Below are 23,621 nucleotides of genomic sequence, written 5' to 3'. Positions count from 1 at the left end.
CTAACAGGTTATATATATAACCACTACAGTTTCCTAACAGGTTATATCTCTAACCACTACAGTGTCCTAACAGGTTATATATCTAAACCCTACAGTTTCCTAACAGGTTATATATCTAACCACTACAGTGTCCTAACAGGTTATATATATAACCACTACAGTTTCCTAACAGGTTATATCTCTAACCACTACAGTTTCCTAACAGGTTATATATCTAACCACTACAGTGTCCTAACAGGTTATATATATAACCACTACAGTTTCCTAACAGGTTATATCTCTAACCACTACAGTTTCCTAACAGGTTATATATCTAAACCCTACAGTTTCCTAACAGGTTATATATCTAACCACTACAGTTTCCTAACAGGTTATATATCTAACCACTACAGTTTCCTAACAGGTTATATATCTAACCACTACAGTTTCCTAACAGGTTATATCTCTAACCACTACAGTTTCCTAACAGGTTATATATATCTAACCACTACAGTTTCCTAACAGGTTATATATCTAACCACTACAGTGTCCTAACAGGTTATATATCTAACCACTACAGTGTCCTAACAGGTTATATATCTAACCACTACAGTTTCCTAACAGGTTATATATATCTAACCACTACAGTTTCCTAACAGGTTATATATCTCTAACCACTACAGTTTCCTAACAGGTTATATATATCTAACCACTACAGTGTCCTAACAGGTTATATATCTCTAACCACTACAGTTTCCTAACAGGTTATATCTCTAACCACTACAGTGTCCTAACAGGTTATATATCTAACCACTACAGTTTCCTAACAGGTTATATATCTAACCACTACAGTTTCCTAACAGGTTATATATCTCTAACCCCTACAGTTTCCTAACAGGTTATATCTCTAACCACTACAGTTTCCTAACAGGTTATATCTCTAACCACTACAGTTTCCTAACAGGTTATATATCTCTAACCACTACAGTGTCCTAACAGGTTATATATCTCTAACCACTACAGTTTCCTAACAGGTTATATATCTAAACCCTACAGTGTCCTAACAGGTTATATATCTAACCACTACAGTTTCCTAACAGGTTATATATCTAAACCCTACAGTGTCCTAACAGGTTATATATCTAACCACTACAGTGTCCTAACAGGTTATATATCTAACCACTACAGTTTCCTAACAGGTTATATATATAACCACTACAGTTTCCTAACAGGTTATATATATAACCACTACAGTTTCCTAACAGGTTATATATCTAACCCTACAGTTTCCTAACAGGTTATATCTCTAACCCTACAGTTTCCTAACAGGTTATATATCTCTAACCACTACAGTTTCCTAACAGGTTATATCTCTAACCCTACAGTTTCCTAACAGGTTATATATCTCTAACCACTACAGTTTCCTAACAGGTTATATCTCTAACCACTACAGTTTCCTAACAGGTTATATATCTAACCACTACAGTGTCCTAACAGGTTATATATCTAACCACTACAGTTTCCTAACAGGTTATATATATAACCACTACAGTTTCCTAACAGGTTATATATATAACCACTACAGTTTCCTAACAGGTTATATCTCTAACCACTACAGTTTCCTAACAGGTTATATATCTCTAACCACTACAGTTTCCTAACAGGTTATATATCTCTAACCACTACAGTTGCCTAACAGGTTATATCTCTCTAACCACTACAGTTTCCTAACAGGTTATATCTCTCTAACCACTACAGTTTCCTAACAGGTTATATATCTAACCACTACAGTTTCCTAACAGGTTATATCTCTCTAACCACTACAGTTTCCTAACAGGTTATATATCTAACCACTACAGTTTCCTAACAGGTTATATCTCTAACCACTACAGTTTCCTAACAGGTTGCAGGTCAGAAAAGGTGACAGACTGCCTCCACTGCAGTCTTTCACAGGTGAGCCGTTAGTCACGCCCCCTAACCTGAGCAACTTCTCCTGCTCACGCTCCAGGCACCCCAGTCTATCACCACGGTGACGGGCTCGCTCGTCCCCCCGCTCCTCGTCTGTTTGGACGACAGAATAGAACATAGTGACCCATAATGCACTGCTTCAACAACAGTAGATTTGGTGATATCTGGTATATTAAAATATACGGAACGTAAAACGCAAACAAATTTCTACGATTTGACCGACTTACAGTTCATACGGAAATAGGTCAATTTAAAGTTATTAATCTATGGATATTTTAATTAATTAATCTATGGATATTTTAATTAATTAATCTATGGATATTTAAATTCATTAATCTATGGATATTTAAATTAATTAATCTATGGATATTTAAATCAATTAATCTATGGATATTTACATTAATTAATCTATGGATATTTAAATTTATTAATATATGGATATTTAAATTAATTAATCTATGGATATTTAAATTTATTAATCTATGGATTTCACATGACTGGGAATACAGATATGCATCTGTTGGACGACCAATTGGATACCAGAAATTGTGGAGAAAAAGGGATACAAGTAACAAAAATAAAAATATATATATAAAAAAAATCTCGTGTTTTACATATATATATATATATATAAAATAAACATAAGACAATTTTTAACAAATTAAATACAAACTTAAGAAAATCCGTGGCATTTTAGTGGCCTTTTATTGTCCCCCAGCACAAGGTGCACCTGTGTAACAATCATGCTGTTTAATCAGCTTCTTGATATGATATACCTGTCAGGTGGATGGATTATCTTGGCAAAGGAGAAATGCTCACTAACAGGGATGTAAACAAATTTGTGCCAAAAAATTTGGTGTGTGAAAAAAAACTGTAGAATTGTAGTAAGTGTTTTAAAATGTCAAAACAAAACTGTTTGTCCCCCCCCCCATATCTGAACCACAGTTGCCCCCTTGCTATAAGATATAAATAAATAGTCTCACCTTTAACCCCTGCGTGCAGTAGTAGAGGTCTCTGGGAGTCTGTATTGCTCTGTCTGGCCACTGCCACAGCTATCCCAACAGGAGGGTGACGGACCTCTCCCCCACCCTCGCCTGGCCCCGCCCCTTCGCCGCGTCCCAACGACCGAGAGCTGTCGGGACGCTCCAGCTCTCTCTTCATCAGCCTCGCCCCCGCTCCTCCTCCTCCTCCTCCCTCCAGCCTCATGAACGCCAGCCCTCCGAACGCGGCTTGGTTGTCCGTGTTCTGCCTGGAGGACCCCTGGCGTTCAGGTGGGAAGGTCCCGCTGTATTTGATCAGACTCTGCATGGCCGACACCTCTCCTCCGTCTGCTCCCCCCTCAGACCCCCCTCTCCTCCCCCCCACTGGGCGGTACAGGGCTGAGGTGTCCAAGTAGCGCCCCTGTCCCTCCTCTCCCCTCTGGGGTTGGGGCGGAGGGTGGGGGGAATGTGTGTGTCTGTGTTGGGGTGTGTGGGGGTTGGATAAGGGTCTGTTGAGTTCCTGCTGGTTATGGTGCGAGGGTTGAGTGTGTGTGTGTCTGTGTTGGGGTGTGTGGGGGTTGGAAGGGGGTCTGTTGAGTTCCGGCTGGTTGTTGTGTGAGGGATGAGTGTGTGTGCGTGCCTGCTGTGTGGAGTGTGCGTGTCCGTGCTGGGAGGCCAGAGCTGCCATATGACTGGTGGCATAGTTGGCCAATGGGCTGATGGGGTTCCATTTAGGCCCTTCCCCCACCCGCTCCAAGCCCAATCGGATGGCATGTTTTGGCGTGTCCCTGGGGTCCGGGCTGAACCCTGATTGGCTGACGTAACCGTCTCGTTTCAGCGCCGAACCGTTGGAGCAGATCACAGAGCCCTCCTCCCGCTCTCTCTGATTGGACAAATCACCAGGAAGAGAAGCGCGACGGTCCGATAGAGTCTTTTCGGGAAACCTCTCCCTCTCTCTTTCCCTCTCTCTTTCTCTCTCTCTTTCTCTCAGTTTGTCCTGTTTGTCCCTGGCCTGCGATGCGATCTGGATCGGGCCGATCTGCTCATCATAGACCTCCACAGAAGGCACGTAAGTGGGCGCGCTCACACGCTGTTCCCTGATAGGCTCCCGGTGTGCAGGGTAGGCGGGGCCAGGGAGGAGTCCACCGCTGTAGGTAGATTCAGTCTTCCTCAGCCTGTCTGTGTGTGTGTGGGGGCTGGGGTTGGGGTTGGGGGAGCGAGTGGGTGTGTCATCAGTCTCTGGGTAACGCCCAGAAGAGGAGGAGCCCTGGGGGGGTCGAGAAGCAGAGGGGTGGTGGAGGAGAACCTCTCTTTCTCTCTCTCGGTCTCTGTCGCGTTCTCTCTCTCCACTCCTCCCATCCTGTGTCAGATCTACCACACTGTATGGACGAGGCTCCTCTCTCGACCGCTCCCTCTCGCCTCGCTCTCTCTCCTCGCGGTAGAGTCTGTTTCTGCCCCCCTCCTGAGGCTCCTCTCTCTCCTCGCGGTAGAGTCTGTCTCTGCCCCTCTCCTGAGGCTCCTCTCTCTCCTCGCGGTAGAGTCTGTCTCTGCCCCTCTCCTGAGGCTCCTCTCTCTCCTCGTGGTAGAGTCTGTCTCGGTCCCTGCCCCCCTCCTGAGGCTCCTCTCTCTCCCTCTCCTCGCGGTAGGGTATGTCTCTGCCCCCCTCCTGAGGCTTCTCTCTCTCCCTCGCCACACGGTAGAGTCTGTCTCGGTCCCTGCCCCCCTCCTGAGGCTCCTCTCTCTCCCTCTCCTCGCGGTAGGGTATGTCTCGGTCCCTGCCCCCCTCCCGGGAGCTACTCTGGGGGGTGGAACTGGGGGGGATGGAGGAGGGTTGGAGAGGCGGCTGGGGTAACGACACCGGCAGGAAGAACCTCTCTGGAACACAAACACCAACAACACCACCAACACCATCAGATCACTTCATCCTCCAACAACAACACCATCACTTCATCCTCCAACAACAACACCATCACTTCATCCTCCAACAACACCATCACCTCATCCTCCAACAACACCATCACCTCATCCTCCAACAACACCATCAACTCATCCTCCAACAACACCATCACCTCATCCTCCAACAACACCATCACCTCATCCTCCAACAACACCATCACCTCATCCTCCAACAACACCATCACCTCATCCTCCAACAACACCATCACCTCATCCTCCAACAACAACAACACCTCATCCGCCAACAACAACACCTCATCCTCCAACAACAACAACACCTCATCCTCCAACAACAACAACACCTCATCCTCCAACAACAACAACACCTCATCCTCCAACAACAACAACACCTCATCCTCCAACAACAACACCTCATCCTCCATCACCTCATCCTCCAACACCAACACCTCATCCTCCAACACCAACACCTCATCCTCCAACACCTCATCCTCCAACACCATCACCTCATCCTCCAACAACAACACCTCATCCTCCAACAACAACACCTCATCCTCCAACAACAACACCTCATCCTCCAACAACAACACCTCATCCTCCAACAACAACACCTCATCCCCCAACAACAACACCATCACCTCATCCTCCAACAACACCACCATCACCTCATCCTCCAACAACACCACCACCTCATCCTCCAACAACACCATCACCACCTCATCCTCCAACAACACCATCACCACCACATCCTCCAACAACACCATCACCACCTCATCCTCCAACAACACCATCACCACCTCATCCTCCAACAACACCATCACCACCTCATCCTCCAACAACACCATCACCACCTCATCCTCCAACAACACCATCACCACCTCATCCTCCAACAACACCATCACCACCTCATCCTCCAACAACACCATCACCACCTCATCCTCCAACAACAACACCACCACCTCATCCTCCAACAACACCATCACCTCCTCCTTCAACAACAACACCATCACCTCATCCTTCAACAACAACACCATCACCTCATCCTTCAACAACACCATCACCTCATCCTCCAACAACAACACTATCACCTCATCCTCCAACAACAACACCATCACCTCCTCCTCCAACAACACCATCACCTCCTCCTTCAACAACAACACCATCACCTCATCCTTCAACAACAACACCATCACCTCATCCATCAACAACAACACCATCACCTCATCCATCAATTTGCTGAGTATAGTGTTTCAGGTATATCTCACTGGTCATCCCCAAAGCCAACACTTCCTTTGGCCGCCTTTCCTTCCAGTTCTCTGCTGCCAATGACTGAATGAAAAAATTGCTAAAATCTCTAAAGCTGGAGTCTCATATCTCCCTCTCTAACTTTAAGCACCAGCTGTCAGAGCAGCTCACAGATCACCGTACCTGTACACAGCCCATCTGTAAATAGCCCACCCAACTACCTCATCCCCATATTGTCATTTATCCTCTTGTTCTTTTGCTCCCCAGTATCTCTACTGGCACATCATCATCTGCACATCTCTCACTCCAGTGTTAATGCTAAATTGTAATTATTTTGCCTCCATGACCTATTTATTCTCTTACCACCCTACTCTTCTACATTTGCACACACCGTACATAGACTTTTCATTAGTGTTATTGACTGTACGTTTGTTTGTGTGTAACGCTGTTGTTGATGTCTGTGTCACACTGCTTTGCTTTATCTTGGCCAGGTCGCAGTTGTAAATGATAACTTGTTCTCAACTAGCCTACCTGGTTAAATAAAGGTGTTCTCAACTAGCCTACCTGGTTAAATAAAGGTGTTCTCAACTAGCCTACCTGGTTAAATAAAGGTGAAATAAAATAATTTATTATCCATCAGAACACAGACGCCGCGTTGGTCCCGAGACGCCGCGTTGGTCCCGAGACGCCGCGTTGGTCCCGAGACGCCGCGTTGGTCCCGAGACGCAGCGTTGGTCCCGAGACGCCGCGCTGGTCCCGAGACCCCAATTGATCGACATTTGTTTGTGTCCCCACCACGTGGGAGAGGTGATGTAATCAACGACCAATAAGGCCTTTTTATTGGGGCTCAGACCGTCTATTACAAATCAATACTTTGATCTGAAGGCAGTATGGTTTGAAGAGACTGAAATGAGACCGTATTTCAGTCTGAAGGCAGTATGGTCTGAAGAGACTGAAATGAGACCGTATTTCAGTCTGAAGGCAGTATGGTCTGAAGAGACTGAAATGAGACCGTATTTCAGTCTGAAGGCAGTATGGTCTGAAGAGACTGAAATGAGACCGTATTTCAGTCTGAAGGCGGTATGGTCTGAAGAGACTGAAATGAGACCGTATTTCAGTCTGAAGGCAGTATGGTTTGAAGAGACTGAATATTTTGGGGCTCGTAGTGTGGTCTAGAAGGCAGTATGGTTTGAAGAGACTGAATATTTTGGGGCTTGTAGTGTGGTCTAGAAGGCAGTACGGTCTGAAGAGACTGAATATTTTGGGGCTCATAGTGTGGTCTAGAAGTGGTCGTGTGTACTGACCTTGGTGTGGTGCGTTGTAGAGGTGGTGGTGCTGAGCCAAGCCCAGCGAGGGGGGAGGAGGCTCCAGGTTACCCAGGGGGAGGTGGTAGGGGCTGGGGTACAGACCGCCTGGGAGAGGGGCGTAGCCTGGAAGAGCAACAACACACATCAGTTGGGTCGGTGCTGGGACAGAGCAAATACCTGCACTCCTTAGGCGGTGGGAACCCCAGGAATGGATAGCCCTACTACTGACCTCTGACCTGTAGACACACGGTTGACCTACTCTGCCTAAGAGAGCGCGAGAGAGAGAGAGAGAGAGAGAGAGAGAGAGAGAGAGAGAGAGAGAGAGAGAGAGAGAGAGAGAGAGAGAGAGAGAGAGAGAGAGAGAGAGAGAGAGAGAGAGAGAGAGAGAGAGAGAGAGAGAGAGAGAGAGAGAGAGAGAGAGAGAGAGAGAGAGAGCGCGAGAGAGAGAGAGCGCGAGAGAGAGAGAGCGAGAGAGAGAGAGAGCGCGAGAGAGAGAGAGCGAGAGAGAGAGAGAGCGAGAGAGAGAGAGAGCGAGAAAGAGAGCGAGAGAGAGAGCGAGAGAGCGAGAGAGCGAGAGAGAGAGAGAGCGAGAGAGAGAGAGAGCGAGAGAGAGCGAGAGAGAGAGAGAGAGCGAGAGAGAGAGAGAGAGCGCGAGAGAGAGAGCGCGAGAGAGAGAGCGCGAGAGAGAGAGAGCGAGAGAGAGAGCGCGAGAGAGAGAGAGCGAGAGAGAGAGAGCGAGAGATGTGCCTGTCTTCCCTCCAGGAAAGAGGACAGGAGGAGGGATAGAAGTGGGGCAGGAGAGAGATGAGGGACGAGGAGAGAGAGAGATGAGGGACGAGGAGAGAGAGAGAGAGGACAGGAGGAAGGATAGAAGTGGGGCAAGAGAGAGAGCTGAGGAGAGAGAGGACAGGAGGAGGGATAGAAGTGGGGCAGAAGAGAGAGAGGACAGGAGGAGGGATAGAAGTGGGGCAGGAGAGAGAGAGGACAGGAGGAGGAGAGAGGACAGGAGCAGGAGAGAGAGGGGACAGTAGTGAAGCGAGCAGATAGGAACGCAGATAGAACACTGACAGAACATGAAGGACAGTCTGAAACAGTCCGTTACCTTCGTGGGCGGCAGCGTGTGAGGCCCAGAGCTGAGCCATCTGATTGGGTGATCTGTAGGCTGGGTCAGAGGTTAGGGGGGAGGGGCCGGAATAGCCCGGCAGGAAGGGACTGGAGGCTGCTGGGAAGGCATCACCTGGAGGGATGAGATACGGAGACTTTGAAGCTTTATTGAGACGAGACACACAGACACATACAGTAGTCAATACAGACTGACATCATACTAGAGGTCGACCGATTATGACATCATCACACCCATCCAGAATACATCCCAGAGGCCTGGATGAACAAGATCAAAACACTAAAAAGGACAAAAACAGGAGAGAAAAAAGCCCCGCGGCCCTGAGCCCACTCTCCGAGGGTAGACGCCCCGCGGCCCTGAGCCCACTCTCCGAGGGTAGACGCCCCGCGGCCCTGAGCCCACTCTCCGAGGGTAGACGCCCCGCGGCCCTGAGCCCACTCTCCGAGGGTAGACGCCCCGCGGCCCTGAGCCCACTCTCCGAGGGTAGACGCCCCGCGGCCCTGAGCCCACTCTCCGAGGGTAGACGCCCCGCGGCCCTGAGCCCACTCTCCGAGGGTAAAAGCCCCGCGGCCCTGAGCCCACTCTCCGAGGGTAGACGCCCCGTGGCCCTGAGCCCACTCTCCGAGGGTAGACGCCCCGCGGCCCTGAGCCCACTCTCCGAGGGTAGACGCCCCGCGGCCCTGAGCCCACTCTCCGAGGGTAGACGCCCCGCGGCCCTGAGCCCACTCTCCGAGGGTAGACGCCCCGCGGCCCTGAGCCCACTCTCCGAGGGTAGACGCCCCGCGGCCCTGAGCCCACTCTCCGAGGGTAGACGCCCCGCGGCCCTGAGCCCACTCTCCGAGGGTAGACGCCCCGTGGCCCTGAGCCCACTCTCCGAGGGTAGACGCCCCGCGGCCCTGAGCCTACTCTCCGAGGGTAAAAGCCCCGCGGCCCTGAGCCCGCTCTCCGAGGGTAAAGGCCCCGCGGCCCTGAGCCCGCTCTCCGAGGGTAATGGCCCCGCGGCCCTGAGCCCGCTCTCCGAGGGTAAAGGCCCCGCGGCCCTGAGCCCACTCTCCGAGGGTAAAGGCCCTGAGCCTACTCTCCGAGGGTAAAGGCCCCGCGGCCCTGAGCCCACTCTCCGAGGGTAAAGGCCCTGAGCCTACTCTCCGAGGGTAAAGGCCCTGAGCCTACTCTCTGAGGGTAAAGGCCCCGCGGCCCTGAGCCCACTCTCCGAGGGTAAAGGCCCTGAGCCTACTCTCCGAGGGTAAAGGCCCTGAGCCTACTCTCCAAGGGTAAAGGCCCCGCGGCCCTGAGCCCACTCGCCGAGTGTGTCTCATGGGTATGCACAAAACACAGTTCCATTTAACACCTCACACTGTACAGGTCACCAACTATTTGGCCTTTTGAACCCCTGAAGACAACGCAGCCAAGCCTCGGGGTTAGTGTGTGTGTGTGTGTGTCTGATGGTGATCTGTGGTCCCCTGAGGGATGTGGAGACGTGTTTCCCCAAGTCTTCCTGCAGCTAAATCAGTGTATTAAACCTGCCACACACACACACACCTCTGTGCTTTGTAAATCTGTGCACACCCAGCAATCTAAATGACACACAGCCAGTTCTCTAAATAACACACACACACACACACACACACGCGCGCGCGGCCAGTTCTCCAAATAACACACCACTCAAAACCAACACATCCTAAACTGGCACACACACACACACAAACAGGTGTATTAATGACTCTAAAGACAAATTCAGACCTGCTCCAACCACAAGCGCCTGAGTAGGTGTGTAAACCAGTAGAGTAGCTCCTAAGACCATCCTACTCAGTGAATTTCAGAAAAACAGAAAATAATGAAACACGTTTTCTTTTTTTAAAGTTCAGAAAAAAAACGATAGTAAATATATTCACGTCACCAAATAACTGATTAAAACTGTTTTGCAAAGAAGGCCTACAGTAGCCTCAACAGCACTCTGTAAGGTAGCGCCACGGAACTGACATGATGTCCACCCAATCAAAGGATCAGAGAATGAATCTAGTACTGAATGCAATAAAACTACAGCTAGCTAGCACTGCAGTGTATAACATGATGAATCTAGTACTGAATGCAATAAAACTACAGCTAGCTAGCACTGCAGTGTATAACATGATGAATATAGTACTGAATGCAATAAAACTACAGCTAGCTAGCACTGCAGTGTATAACATGATGAATCTAGTACTGAATGCAATAAAACTACAGCTAGCTAGCACTGCAGTGTATAACATGATGAATCTAGTACTGAATGCAATAAAACTACAGCTAGCTAGCACTGCAGTGTATAACATGATGAATCTAGTACTGAATGCAATAAAACTACAGCTAGCTAGCACTGCAGTGTATAACATGATGAATCTAGTACTGAATGCAATAAAACTACAGCTAGCTAGCACTGCAATGCATTAAAATGTGGTAAGTAGTTGACTCAAAGAGAGAGAGAGAGAGAGAGAGACATTAGTTGAATAGTTCTGAACAAATTAATTTATTCCACTTGAGAATCTGCAGAGAGCTATATTCGTTGTATTATTATACGAACTCATTAGTTCTAGGGAGCGATGTTAACTATGACGTTAGCCAATATGGTGACATTGATAACGATGTTAACTATGACGTTAGCCAATATAGTGACATTGATAACGATGTTAACTATGACGTTAGCCAATATGGTGACATTGATAACGATGTTAGCCAATATGGTGACATTGATAACGATGTTAACTATGACGTTAGCCAATATGGTGACATTGATAACGATGTTAGCCAATATGGTGACATTGATAACGATGTTGACTATCATGTTAGCCAATATGGTGACATTGATAACGATGTTAACTATGACGTTAGCCAATATAGTGACATTGATAACGATGTTAACTATGACGTTAGCCAATATGGTGACATTGATAACGATGTTAACTATGACGTTAGCCAATATAGTGACATTGATAACGATGTTGACTATCATGTTAGCCAATATGGTGACATTGATAACGATGTTAACTATGATGTTAGCCAATATGGTGACATTGATAACGATGTTGACTATGACGTTAGCCAATATGGTGACATTGATAACGATGTTAACTATGACGTTAGCCAATATGGTGACATTGATAACGATGTTAACTATGACGTTAGCCAATATGGTGACATTGATAACGATGTTAACTATGACGTTAGCCAATATGGTGACATTGATAACGATGTTAACTATGACGTTAGCCAATATGGTGACATTGATAACGATGTTAACTATGACGTTAGCCAATATGGTGACATTGATAACGATGTTAACTATGACGTTAGCCAATATGGTGACATTGATAACGATGTTAACTATGACGTTAGCCAATATGGTGACATTGATAACGATGTTAACTATGACGTTAGCCAATATGGTGACATTGATAACGATGTTGACTGTGTGCAGCGGTTATGGTACAAAGATTTGAAACTCTCGTTTGCACGTGTTTGGACATTATGATCACACCCCTAGAACAGCTAGATGCAGGTAAGAGTCTGGAATAATGACCACACCCTAGAACAGCTAGATGCAGGCAAGAGTCTGGAATAATGATCACACCCTAGAACAGCTAGATGCAGGCAAGAGTCTGGACTAATGACCACACCCTAGAACAGCTAGATGAAGGCAAGAGTCTGGACTAATGATCACACCCTAGAACAGCTAGATGCAGGCAAGACTTTAAGGCGATATTGTACGTGTCACTATCTCCTTCATTTTTGTGTCTCTCGACCTGTGTGCTCCTTCGTAATAAACTTTTCATTCGTACGCTAGGTTGTAGCAACCTCATGATGGGTGTAGGGGAAAATTATGTAAACCTGTCACTGTTACATTGAGCTGGGTGAATGGAATATGAATGACAGTAACCTAAACCTGTCACTGTTACATTGAGCTGGGTGAATATGAATGACAGTAACCTAAACCTGTCACTGTTACATTGAGCTGGGTGAATATGAATGACAGTAACCTAAACCTGTCACTGTTACATTGAGCTGGGTGAATATGAATGACAGTAACCTAAACCTGTCACTGTTACATTGAACTGGGTGAATATGAATGACAGTAACCTAAACCTGTCACTGTTACATTGAGCTGGGTGAATATGAATGACAGTAACCTAAACCTGTCACTGTTACATTGAGCTGGGTGAATATGAATGACAGTAACCTAAACCTGTCACTGTTACATTGAGCTGGGTGAATATGAATGACAGTAACCTAAACCTGTCACTGTTACATTGAACTGGGTGAATATGAATGACAGTAACCTAAACCTGTCACTGTTACATTGAGCTGGGTGAATATGAATGACAGTAACCTAAACCTGTCACTGTTACATTGAGCTGGGTGAATATGAATGACAGTAACCTAAACCTGTCACTGTTACATTGAGCTGGGTGAATATGAATGACAGTAACCTAAACCTGTCACTGTTACATTGAGCTGGGTGAATATGAATGACAGTAACCTAAACCTGTCACTGTTACATTGATCTGGGTGAATATGAATGACAGTAACCTAAACCTATCACTGTTACATTGAGCTGGGTGAATATGAATGACAGTAACCTAAACCTATCACTGTTACATTGAGCTGGGTGAATATGAATGACAGTAACCTAAACCTGTCACTGTTACATTGAGCTGGGTGAATATGAATGACAGTAACCTAAACCTGTTACATTGAACTGGGTGAATATGAATGACAGTAACCTAAACCTGTCACTGTTACATTGAGCTGGGTGAATATGAATGACAGTAACCTAAACCTGTCACTGTTACATTGAGCTGGGTGAATATGAATGACAGTAACCTAAACCTGTCACTGTTACATTGAGCTGGGTGAATATGAATGACAGTAACCTAAACCTGTCACTGTTACATTGAGCTGGGTGAATATGAATGACAGTAACCTAAACCTGTCACTGTTACATTGAACTGGGTGAATATGAATGACAGTAACCTAAACCTATCACTGTTACATTGAACTGGGTGAATATGAATGACAGTAACCTAAACCTGTCACTGTTACATTGAGCTGGGTGAATATGAATGACAGTAACCTAAACCTGTCACTGTTACATTGAGCTGGGTGAATATGAATGACAGTAACCTAAACCTGTCACTGTTACATTGAGCTGGGTGAATATGAATGACAGTAACCTAAACCTATCACTGTTACATTGAACTGGGTGAATATGAATGACAGTAACCTAAACCTGTCACTGTTACATTGAACTGGGTGAATATGAATGACAGTAACCTAAACCTATCACTGTTACATTGAACTGGGTGAATATGAATGACAGTAACCTAAACCTGTCACTGTTACATTGAGCTGGGTGAATATGAATGACAGTAACCTAAACCTGTCACTGTTACATTGAGCTGGGTGAATATGAATGACAGTAACCTAAACCTGTCACTGTTACATTGAGCTGGGTGAATATGAATGACAGTAACCTAAACCTATCACTGTTACATTGAACTGGGTGAATATGAATGACAGAAACCTAAACCTGTCACTGTTACATTGAGCTGGGTGAATATGAATGACAGTAACCTAAACCTGTCACTGTTACATTGAGCTGGGTGAATATGAATGACAGTAACCTAAACCTATCACTGTTACATTGAGCTGGGTGAATATGAATGACAGTAACCTAAACCTGTCACTGTCATATTGAACTGGGTGAATATGAATGACAGTAACCTAAACCTGTCACTGTTACATTGAACTGGGTGAATATGAATGACAGTAACCTAAACCTGTCACTGTTACATTGAACTGGGTGAATATGAACGACAGTAACCTGTCACTGTTACATTGAGCTGGGTGAATATGAATGACAGTAACCTAAACCTGTCACTGTTACATTGAGCTGGGTGAATATGAATGACAGTAACCTAAACCTGTCACTGTTACATTGAGCTGGGTGAATATGAATGACAGTAACCTAAACCTGTCACTGTTACATTGAGCTGGGTGAATATGAATGACAGTAACCTAAACCTGTCACTGTTACATTGAGCTGGGTGAATATGAATGACAGTAACCTAAACCTATCACTGTTACATTGAGCTGGGTGAATATGAATGACAGTAACCTAAACCTGTTACATTGAGCTGGGTGAATATGAATGACAGTAACCTAAACCTGTTACATTGAGCTGGGTGAATATGAATGACAGTAACCTAAACCTGTCACTGTTACATTGAACTGGGTGAATATGAATGACAGTAACCTAAACCTGTCACTGTTACATTGAGCTGGGTGAATATGAATGACAGTAACCTAAACCTATCACTGTTACATTGAACTGGGTGAATATGAATGACAGTAACCTGTCACTGTTACATTGAGCTGGGTGAATATGAATGACAGTAACCTAAACCTATCACTGTTACATTGAACTGGGTGAATATGAATGACAGTAACCTAAACCTGTCACTGTTACATTGAACTGGGTGAATATGAATGACAGTAACCTGTCACTGTTACATTGAGCTGGGTGAATATGAATGACAGTAACCTAAACCTGTCACTGTTACATTGAGCTGGGTGAATATGAATGACAGTAACCTAAACCTGTCACTGTTACATTGAGCTGGGTGAATATGAATGACAGTAACCTAAACCTATCACTGTTACATTGAACTGGGTGAATATGAATGACAGTAACCTGTCACTGTTACATTGAGCTGGGTGAATATGAATGACAGTAACCTAAACCTATCACTGTTACATTGAACTGGGTGAATATGAATGACAGTAACCTAAACCTGTCACTGTTACATTGAACTGGGTGAATATGAATGACAGTAACCTGTCACTGTTACATTGAGCTGGGTGAATATGAATGACAGTAACCTAAACCTGTCACTGTTACATTGAGCTGGGTGAATATGAATGACAGTAACCTAAACCTGTCACTGTTACATTGAGCTGGGTGAATATGAATGACAGTAACCTAAACCTGTCACTGTTACATTGAGCTGGGTGAATATGAATGACAGTAACCTAAACCTGTCACTGTTACATTGAGCTGGGTGAATATGAATGACAGTAACCTAAACCTATCACTGTTACATTGAGCTGGGTGAATATGAATGACAGTAACCTAAACCTGTTACATTGAGCTGGGTGAATATGAATGACAGTAACCTAAACCTGTTACATTGAGCTGGGTGAATATGAATGACAGTAACCTAAACCTGTCACTGTAACATTGAACTGGGTGAATATGAATGACAGTAACCTAAACCTGTCACTGTTACATTGAACTGGGTGAATATGAATGACAGTAACCTAAACCTGTCACTGTTACATTGAGCTGGGTGAATATGAATGACAGTAACCTAAACCTGTCACTGTTACATTGAGCTGGGTGAATATGAATGACAGTAACCTAAACCTATCACTGTTACATTGAACTGGGTGAATATGAATGACAGTAACCTAAACCTGTCACTGTTACATTGAGCTGGGTGAATATGAATGACAGTAACCTAAACCTGTTACATTGAGCTGGGTGAATATGAATGACAGTAACCTAAACCTGTCACTGTTACATTGAGCTGGGTGAATATGAATGACAGTAACCTAAACCTGTTACATTGAGCTGGGTGAATATGAATGACAGTAACCTGTCACTGTTACATTGAACTGGGTGAATATGAATGACAGTAACCTAAACCTGTCACTGTTACATTGAGCTGGGTGAATATGAATGACAGTAACCTAAACCTGTTACATTGAGCTGGGTGAATATGAATGACAGTAACCTGTCACTGTTACATTGAACTGGGTGAATATGAATGACAGTAACCTAAACCTGTCACTGTTACATTGAGCTGGGTGAATATGAATGACAGTAACCTAAACCTGTCACTGTTACATTGAACTGGGTGAATATGAATGACAGTAACCTAAACCTGTCACTGTTACATTGAACTGGGTGAATATGAATGACAGTAACCTAAACCCATCACTGTTACATTGAGCTGGGTGAATATGAATGACAGTAACCTAAACCTGTTACATTGAACTGGGTGAATATGAATGACAGTAACCTAAACCTGTCACTGTTACATTGAGCTGGGTGAATATGAATGACAGTAACCTAAACCTGTCACTGTTACATTGAGCTGGGTGAATATGAATGACAGTAACCTAAACCTGTCACTGTTACATTGAGCTGGGTGAATATGAATGACAGTAACCTAAACCTGTCACTGTTACATTGAGCTGGGTGAATATGAATGACAGTAACCTAAACCTGTCACTGTTACATTGAACTGGGTGAATATGAATGACAGTAACCTAAACCTATCACTGTTACATTGAACTGGGTGAATATGAATGACAGTAACCTAAACCTGTCACTGTTACATTGAGCTGGGTGAATATGAATGACAGTAACCTAAACCTGTCACTGTTACATTGAGCTGGGTGAATATGAATGACAGTAACCTAAACCTGTCACTGTTACATTGAGCTGGGTGAATATGAATGACAGTAACCTAAACCTATCACTGTTACATTGAACTGGGTGAATATGAATGACAGAAACCTAAACCTGTCACTGTTACATTGAGCTGGGTGAATATGAATGACAGTAACCTAAACCTGTCACTGTTACATTGAGCTGGGTGAATATGAATGACAGTAACCTAAACCTATCACTGTTACATTGAGCTGGGTGAATATGAATGACAGTAACCTAAACCTGTCACTGTCATATTGAACTGGGTGAATATGAATGACAGTAACCTAAACCTGTCACAGTTACATTGAACTGGGTGAATATTAATGACAGTAACCTAAACCTGTCACTGTTACATTGAGCTGGGTGAATATGAATGACAGTAACCTAAACCTGTTACATTGAGCTGGGTGAATATGAATGACAGTAACCTGTCACTGTTACATTGAACTGGGTGAATATGAATGACAGTAACCTAAACCTGTCACTGTTACATTGAGCTGGGTGAATATGAATGACAGTAACCTAAACCTGTTACATTGAGCTGGGTGAATATGAATGACAGTAACCTGTCACTGTTACATTGAACTGGGTGAATATGAATGACAGTAACCTAAACCTGTCACTGTTACATTGAGCTGGGTGAATATGAATGACAGTAACCTAAACCTGTCACTGTTACATTGAACTGGGTGAATATGAATGACAGTAACCTAAACCTGTCACTGTTACATTGAACTGGGTGAATATGAATGACAGTAACCTAAACCCATCACTGTTACATTGAGCTGGGTGAATATGAATGACAGTAACCTAAACCTGTTACATTGAACTGGGTGAATATGAATGACAGTAACCTAAACCTGTCACTGTTACATTGAGCTGGGTGAATATGAATGACAGTAACCTAAACCTGTCACTGTTACATTGAGCTGGGTGAATATGAATGACAGTAACCTAAACCTGTCACTGTTACATTGAGCTGGGTGAATATGAATGACAGTAACCTAAACCTGTCACTGTTACATTGAGCTGGGTGAATATGAATGACAGTAACCTAAACCTGTCACTGTTACATTGAACTGGGTGAATATGAATGACAGTAACCTAAACCTATCACTGTTACATTGAACTGGGTGAATATGAATGACAGTAACCTAAACCTGTCACTGTTACATTGAGCTGGGTGAATATGAATGACAGTAACCTAAACCTGTCACTGTTACATTGAGCTGGGTGAATATGAATGACAGTAACCTAAACCTGTCACTGTTACATTGAGCTGGGTGAATATGAATGACAGTAACCTAAACCTATCACTGTTACATTGAACTGGGTGAATATGAATGACAGAAACCTAAACCTGTCACTGTTACATTGAGCTGGGTGAATATGAATGACAGTAACCTAAACCTGTCACTGTTACATTGAGCTGGGTGAATATGAATGACAGTAACCTAAACCTATCACTGTTACATTGAGCTGGGTGAATATGAATGACAGTAACCTAAACCTGTCACTGTCATATTGAACTGGGTGAATATGAATGACAGTAACCTAAACCTGTCACAGTTACATTGAACTGGGTGAATATTAATGACAGTAACCTAAACCTGTCACTGTTACATTGAACTGGGTGAATATGAATGACAGTAACCTGTCACTGTTACATTGAGCTGGGTGAATATGAATGACAGTAACCTAAACCTGTCACTGTTACATTGAGCTGGGTGAATATGAATGACAGTAACCTAAACCTGTCACTGTTACATTGAGCTGGGTGAATATGAATGACAGTAACCTAAACCTGTCACTGTTACATTGAGCTGGGTGAATATGAATGACAGTAACCTAAACCTGTCACTGTTACATTGAGCTGGGTGAATATGAATGACAGTAACCTAAACCTATCACTGTTACATTGAGCTGGGTGAATATGAATGACAGTAACCTAAACCTGTTACATTGAGCTGGGTGAATATGAATGACAGTAACCTAAACCTGTTACATTGAACTGGGTGAATATGAATGACAGTAACCTAAACCTGTCACTGTTACATTGAGCTGGGTGAATATGAATGACAGTAACCTAAACCTGTTACATTGAGCTGGGTGAATATGAATGACAGTAACCTGTCACTGTTACATTGAACTGGGTGAATATGAATGACAGTAACCTAAACCTGTCACTGTTACATTGAGCTGGGTGAATATGAATGACAGTAACCTAAACCTGTTACATTGAGCTGGGTGAATATGAATGACAGTAACCTGTCACTGTTACATTGAACTGGGTGAATATGAATGACAGTAACCTAAACCTGTCACTGTTACATTGAGCTGGGTGAATATGAATGACAGTAACCTAAACCTGTTACATTGAGCTGGGTGAATATGAATGTCAGTAACCTAAACCTGTTACATTGAGCTGGGTGAATATGAATGACAGTAACCTAAACCTGTCACTGTTACATTGAGCTGGGTGAATATGAATGACAGTAACCTAAACCTGTCACTGTTACATTGAGCTGGGTGAATATGAATGACAGTAACCTAAACCTATCACTGTTACATTGAACTGGGTGAATATGAATGACAGAAACCTAAACCTGTCACTGTTACATTGAGCTGGGTGAATATGAATGACAGTAACCTAAACCTGTCACTGTTACATTGAGCTGGGTGAATATGAATGACAGTAACCTAAACCTATCACTGTTACATTGAGCTGGGTGAATATGAATGACAGTAACCTAAACCTGTCACTGTCATATTGAACTGGGTGAATATGAATGACAGTAACCTAAACCTGTCACTGTTACATTGAACTGGGTGAATATGAATGACAGTAACCTAAACCTGTCACTGTTACATTGAACTGGGTGAATATGAATGACAGTAACCTGTCACTGTTACATTGAGCTGGGTGAATATGAATGACAGTAACCTAAACCTGTCACTGTTACATTGAGCTGGGTGAATATGAATGACAGTAACCTAAACCTATCACTGTTACATTGAGCTGGGTGAATATGAATGACAGTAACCTAAACCTGTTACATTGAGCTGGGTGAATATGAATGACAGTAACCTAAACCTGTTACATTGAACTGGGTGAATATGAATGACAGTAACCTAAACCTGTCACTGTTACATTGAGCTGGGTGAATATGAATGACAGTAACCTAAACCTGTCACTGTTACATTGAGCTGGGTGAATATGAATGACAGTAACCTAAACCTGTCACTGTTACATTGAGCTGGGTGAATATGAATGACAGTAACCTAAACCTGTCACTGTTACATTGAGCTGGGTGAATATGAATGACAGTAACCTAAACCTGTCACTGTTACATTGAACTGGGTGAATATGAATGACAGTAACCTAAACCTGTCACTGTTACATTGAGCTGGGTGAATATGAATGACAGTAACCTAAACCTGTTACATTGAGCTGGGTGAATATGAATGACAGTAACCTGTCACTGTTACATTGAACTGGGTGAATATGAATGACAGTAACCTAAACCTGTCACTGTTACATTGAGCTGGGTGAATATGAATGACAGTAACCTAAACCTGTTACATTGAGCTGGGTGAATATGAATGACAGTAACCTGTCACTGTTACATTGAACTGGGTGAATATGAATGACAGTAACCTAAACCTGTCACTGTTACATTGAGCTGGGTGAATATGAATGACAGTAACCTAAACCTATCACTGTTACATTGAGCTGGGTGAATATGAATGACAGTAACCTAAACCTGTTACATTGAGCTGGGTGAATATGAATGACAGTAACCTAAACCTGTCACTGTTACATTGAGCTGGGTGAATATGAATGACAGTAACCTAAACCTGTTACATTGAGCTGGGTGAATATGAATGACAGTAACCTAAACCTGTCACTGTTACATTGAGCTGGGTGAATATGAATGACAGTAACCTAAACCTGTTACATTGAGCTGGGTGAATATGAATGACAGTAACCTAAACCTGTTACATTGAGCTGGGTGAATATGAATGTCAGTAACCTAAACCTGTTACATTGAGCTGGGTGAATATGAATGACAGTAACCTGTCACTGTTACATTGAACTGGGTGAATATGAATGACAGTAACCTAAACCTGTCACTGTTACATTGAGCTGGGTGAATATGAATGACAGTAACCTAAACCTGTCACTGTTACATTGAACTGGGTGAATATGAATGACAGTAACCTAAACCTGTCACTGTTACATTGAACTGGGTGAATATGAATGACAGTAACCTAAACCCATCACTGTTACATTGAGCTGGGTGAATATGAATGACAGTAACCTAAACCTGTTACATTGAACTGGGTGAATATGAATGACAGTAACCTAAACCTGTTACATTGAACTGGGTGAATATGAATGACAGTAACCTAAACCTGTCACTGTTACATTGAGCTGGGTGAATATGAATGACAGTAACCTAAACCTGTCACTGTTACATTGAGCTGGGTGAATATGAATGACAGTAACCTAAACCTGTCACTGTTACATTGAGCTGGGTGAATATGAATGACAGTAACCTAAACCTGTCACTGTTACATTGAGCTGGGTGAATATGAATGACAGTAACCTAAACCTATCACTGTTACATTGAGCTGGGTGAATATGAATGACAGTAACCTAAACCTGTTACATTGAGCTGGGTGAATATGAATGACAGTAACCTAAACCTGTTACATTGAACTGGGTGAATATGAATGACAGTAACCTAAACCTGTCACTGTTACATTGAGCTGGGTGAATATGAATGACAGTAACCTAAACCTGTCACTGTTACATTGAGCTGGGTGAATATGAATGACAGTAACCTAAACCTGTCACTGTTACATTGAGCTGGGTGAATATGAATGACAGTAACCTAAACCTGTCACTGTTACATTGAGCTGGGTGAATATGAATGACAGTAACCTAAACCTGTCACTGTTACATTGAACTGGGTGAATATGAATGACAGTAACCTAAACCTGTCACTGTTACATTGAGCTGGGTGAATATGAATGACAGTAACCTAAACCTGTTACATTGAGCTGGGTGAATATGAATGACAGTAACCTGTCACTGTTACATTGAACTGGGTGAATATGAATGACAGTAACCTAAACCTGTCACTGTTACATTGAGCTGGGTGAATATGAATGACAGTAACCTAAACCTGTTACATTGAGCTGGGTGAATATGAATGACAGTAACCTGTCACTGTTACATTGAACTGGGTGAATATGAATGACAGTAACCTAAACCTGTCACTGTTACATTGAGCTGGGTGAATATGAATGACAGTAACCTAAACCTGTTACATTGAGCTGGGTGAATATGAATGTCAGTAACCTAAACCTGTTACATTGAGCTGGGTGAATATGAATGACAGTAACCTGTCACTGTTACATTGAACTGGGTGAATATGAATGACAGTAACCTAAACCTGTCACTGTTACATTGAGCTGGGTGAATATGAATGACAGTAACCTAAACCTGTCACTGTTACATTGAACTGGGTGAATATGAATGACAGTAACCTAAACCTGTCACTGTTACATTGAACTGGGTGAATATGAATGACAGTAACCTAAACCCATCACTGTTACATTGAGCTGGGTGAATATGAATGACAGTAACCTAAACCTGTTACATTGAACTGGGTGAATATGAATGACAGTAACCTAAACCTGTTACATTGAACTGGGTGAATATGAATGACAGTAACCTAAACCTGTCACTGTTACATTGAGCTGGGTGAATATGAATGACAGTAACCTAAACCTGTCACTGTTACATTGAGCTGGGTGAATATGAATGACAGTAACCTAAACCTGTCACTGTTACATTGAGCTGGGTGAATATGAATGACAGTAACCTAAACCTGTCACTGTTACATTGAGCTGGGTGAATATGAATGACAGTAACCTAAACCTGTCACTGTTACATTGAACTGGGTGAATATGAATGACAGTAACCTAAACCTGTCACTGTTACATTGAGCTGGGTGAATATGAATGACAGTAACCTAAACCTGTTACATTGAGCTGGGTGAATATGAATGACAGTAACCTGTCACTGTTACATTGAACTGGGTGAATATGAATGACAGTAACCTAAACCTGTCACTGTTACATTGAGCTGGGTGAATATGAATGACAGTAACCTAAACCTGTTACATTGAGCTGGGTGAATATGAATGACAGTAACCTGTCACTGTTACATTGAACTGGGTGAATATGAATGACAGTAACCTAAACCTGTCACTGTTACATTGAGCTGGGTGAATATGAATGACAGTAACCTAAACCTGTTACATTGAGCTGGGTGAATATGAATGTCAGTAACCTAAACCTGTTACATTGAGCTGGGTGAATATGAATGACAGTAACCTGTCACTGTTACATTGAACTGGGTGAATATGAATGACAGTAACCTAAACCTGTCACTGTTACATTGAGCTGGGTGAATATGAATGACAGTAACCTAAACCTGTCACTGTTACATTGAACTGGGTGAATATGAATGACAGTAACCTAAACCTGTCACTGTTACATTG

The 23,621-nt window shown here is 43.5% G+C and overlaps 1 protein-coding gene across 11 annotated transcripts in view; it reads right to left on the bottom strand.

Annotated features, from left to right (window-relative positions):
• Nucleotides 1-23,621, bottom strand: part of LOC110516613 (trinucleotide repeat-containing gene 18 protein) — a 113,964-nt gene that overhangs the window by 74,739 nt on the left and 15,604 nt on the right. For 10 of the 11 annotated variants that reach the window (XM_036972251.1, XM_036972249.1, XM_036972255.1 and 7 more), the window contains exons 3-6: nucleotides 8,496-8,630; nucleotides 7,391-7,516; nucleotides 2,931-4,802; nucleotides 1,959-2,040 (exon numbers count right to left, since the gene is read on the bottom strand). In XM_036972251.1, coding sequence (XP_036828146.1) covers nucleotides 1,959-2,040; nucleotides 2,931-4,802; nucleotides 7,391-7,516; nucleotides 8,496-8,630 — 2,215 coding nt within the window. The remainder of the gene's footprint in view (nucleotides 1-1,958; nucleotides 2,041-2,930; nucleotides 4,803-7,390; nucleotides 7,517-8,495; nucleotides 8,631-23,621) is intronic. The other variant, XM_036972257.1, reaches the window with a different exon arrangement.

Source organism: Oncorhynchus mykiss, unplaced genomic scaffold (genome assembly GCF_013265735.2).
Source record: "Oncorhynchus mykiss isolate Arlee unplaced genomic scaffold, USDA_OmykA_1.1 un_scaffold_130, whole genome shotgun sequence".
NCBI lineage: Eukaryota > Metazoa > Chordata > Actinopteri > Salmoniformes > Salmonidae > Oncorhynchus > Oncorhynchus mykiss.
This window is presented reverse-complemented; position numbering and strand designations above follow the sequence as displayed.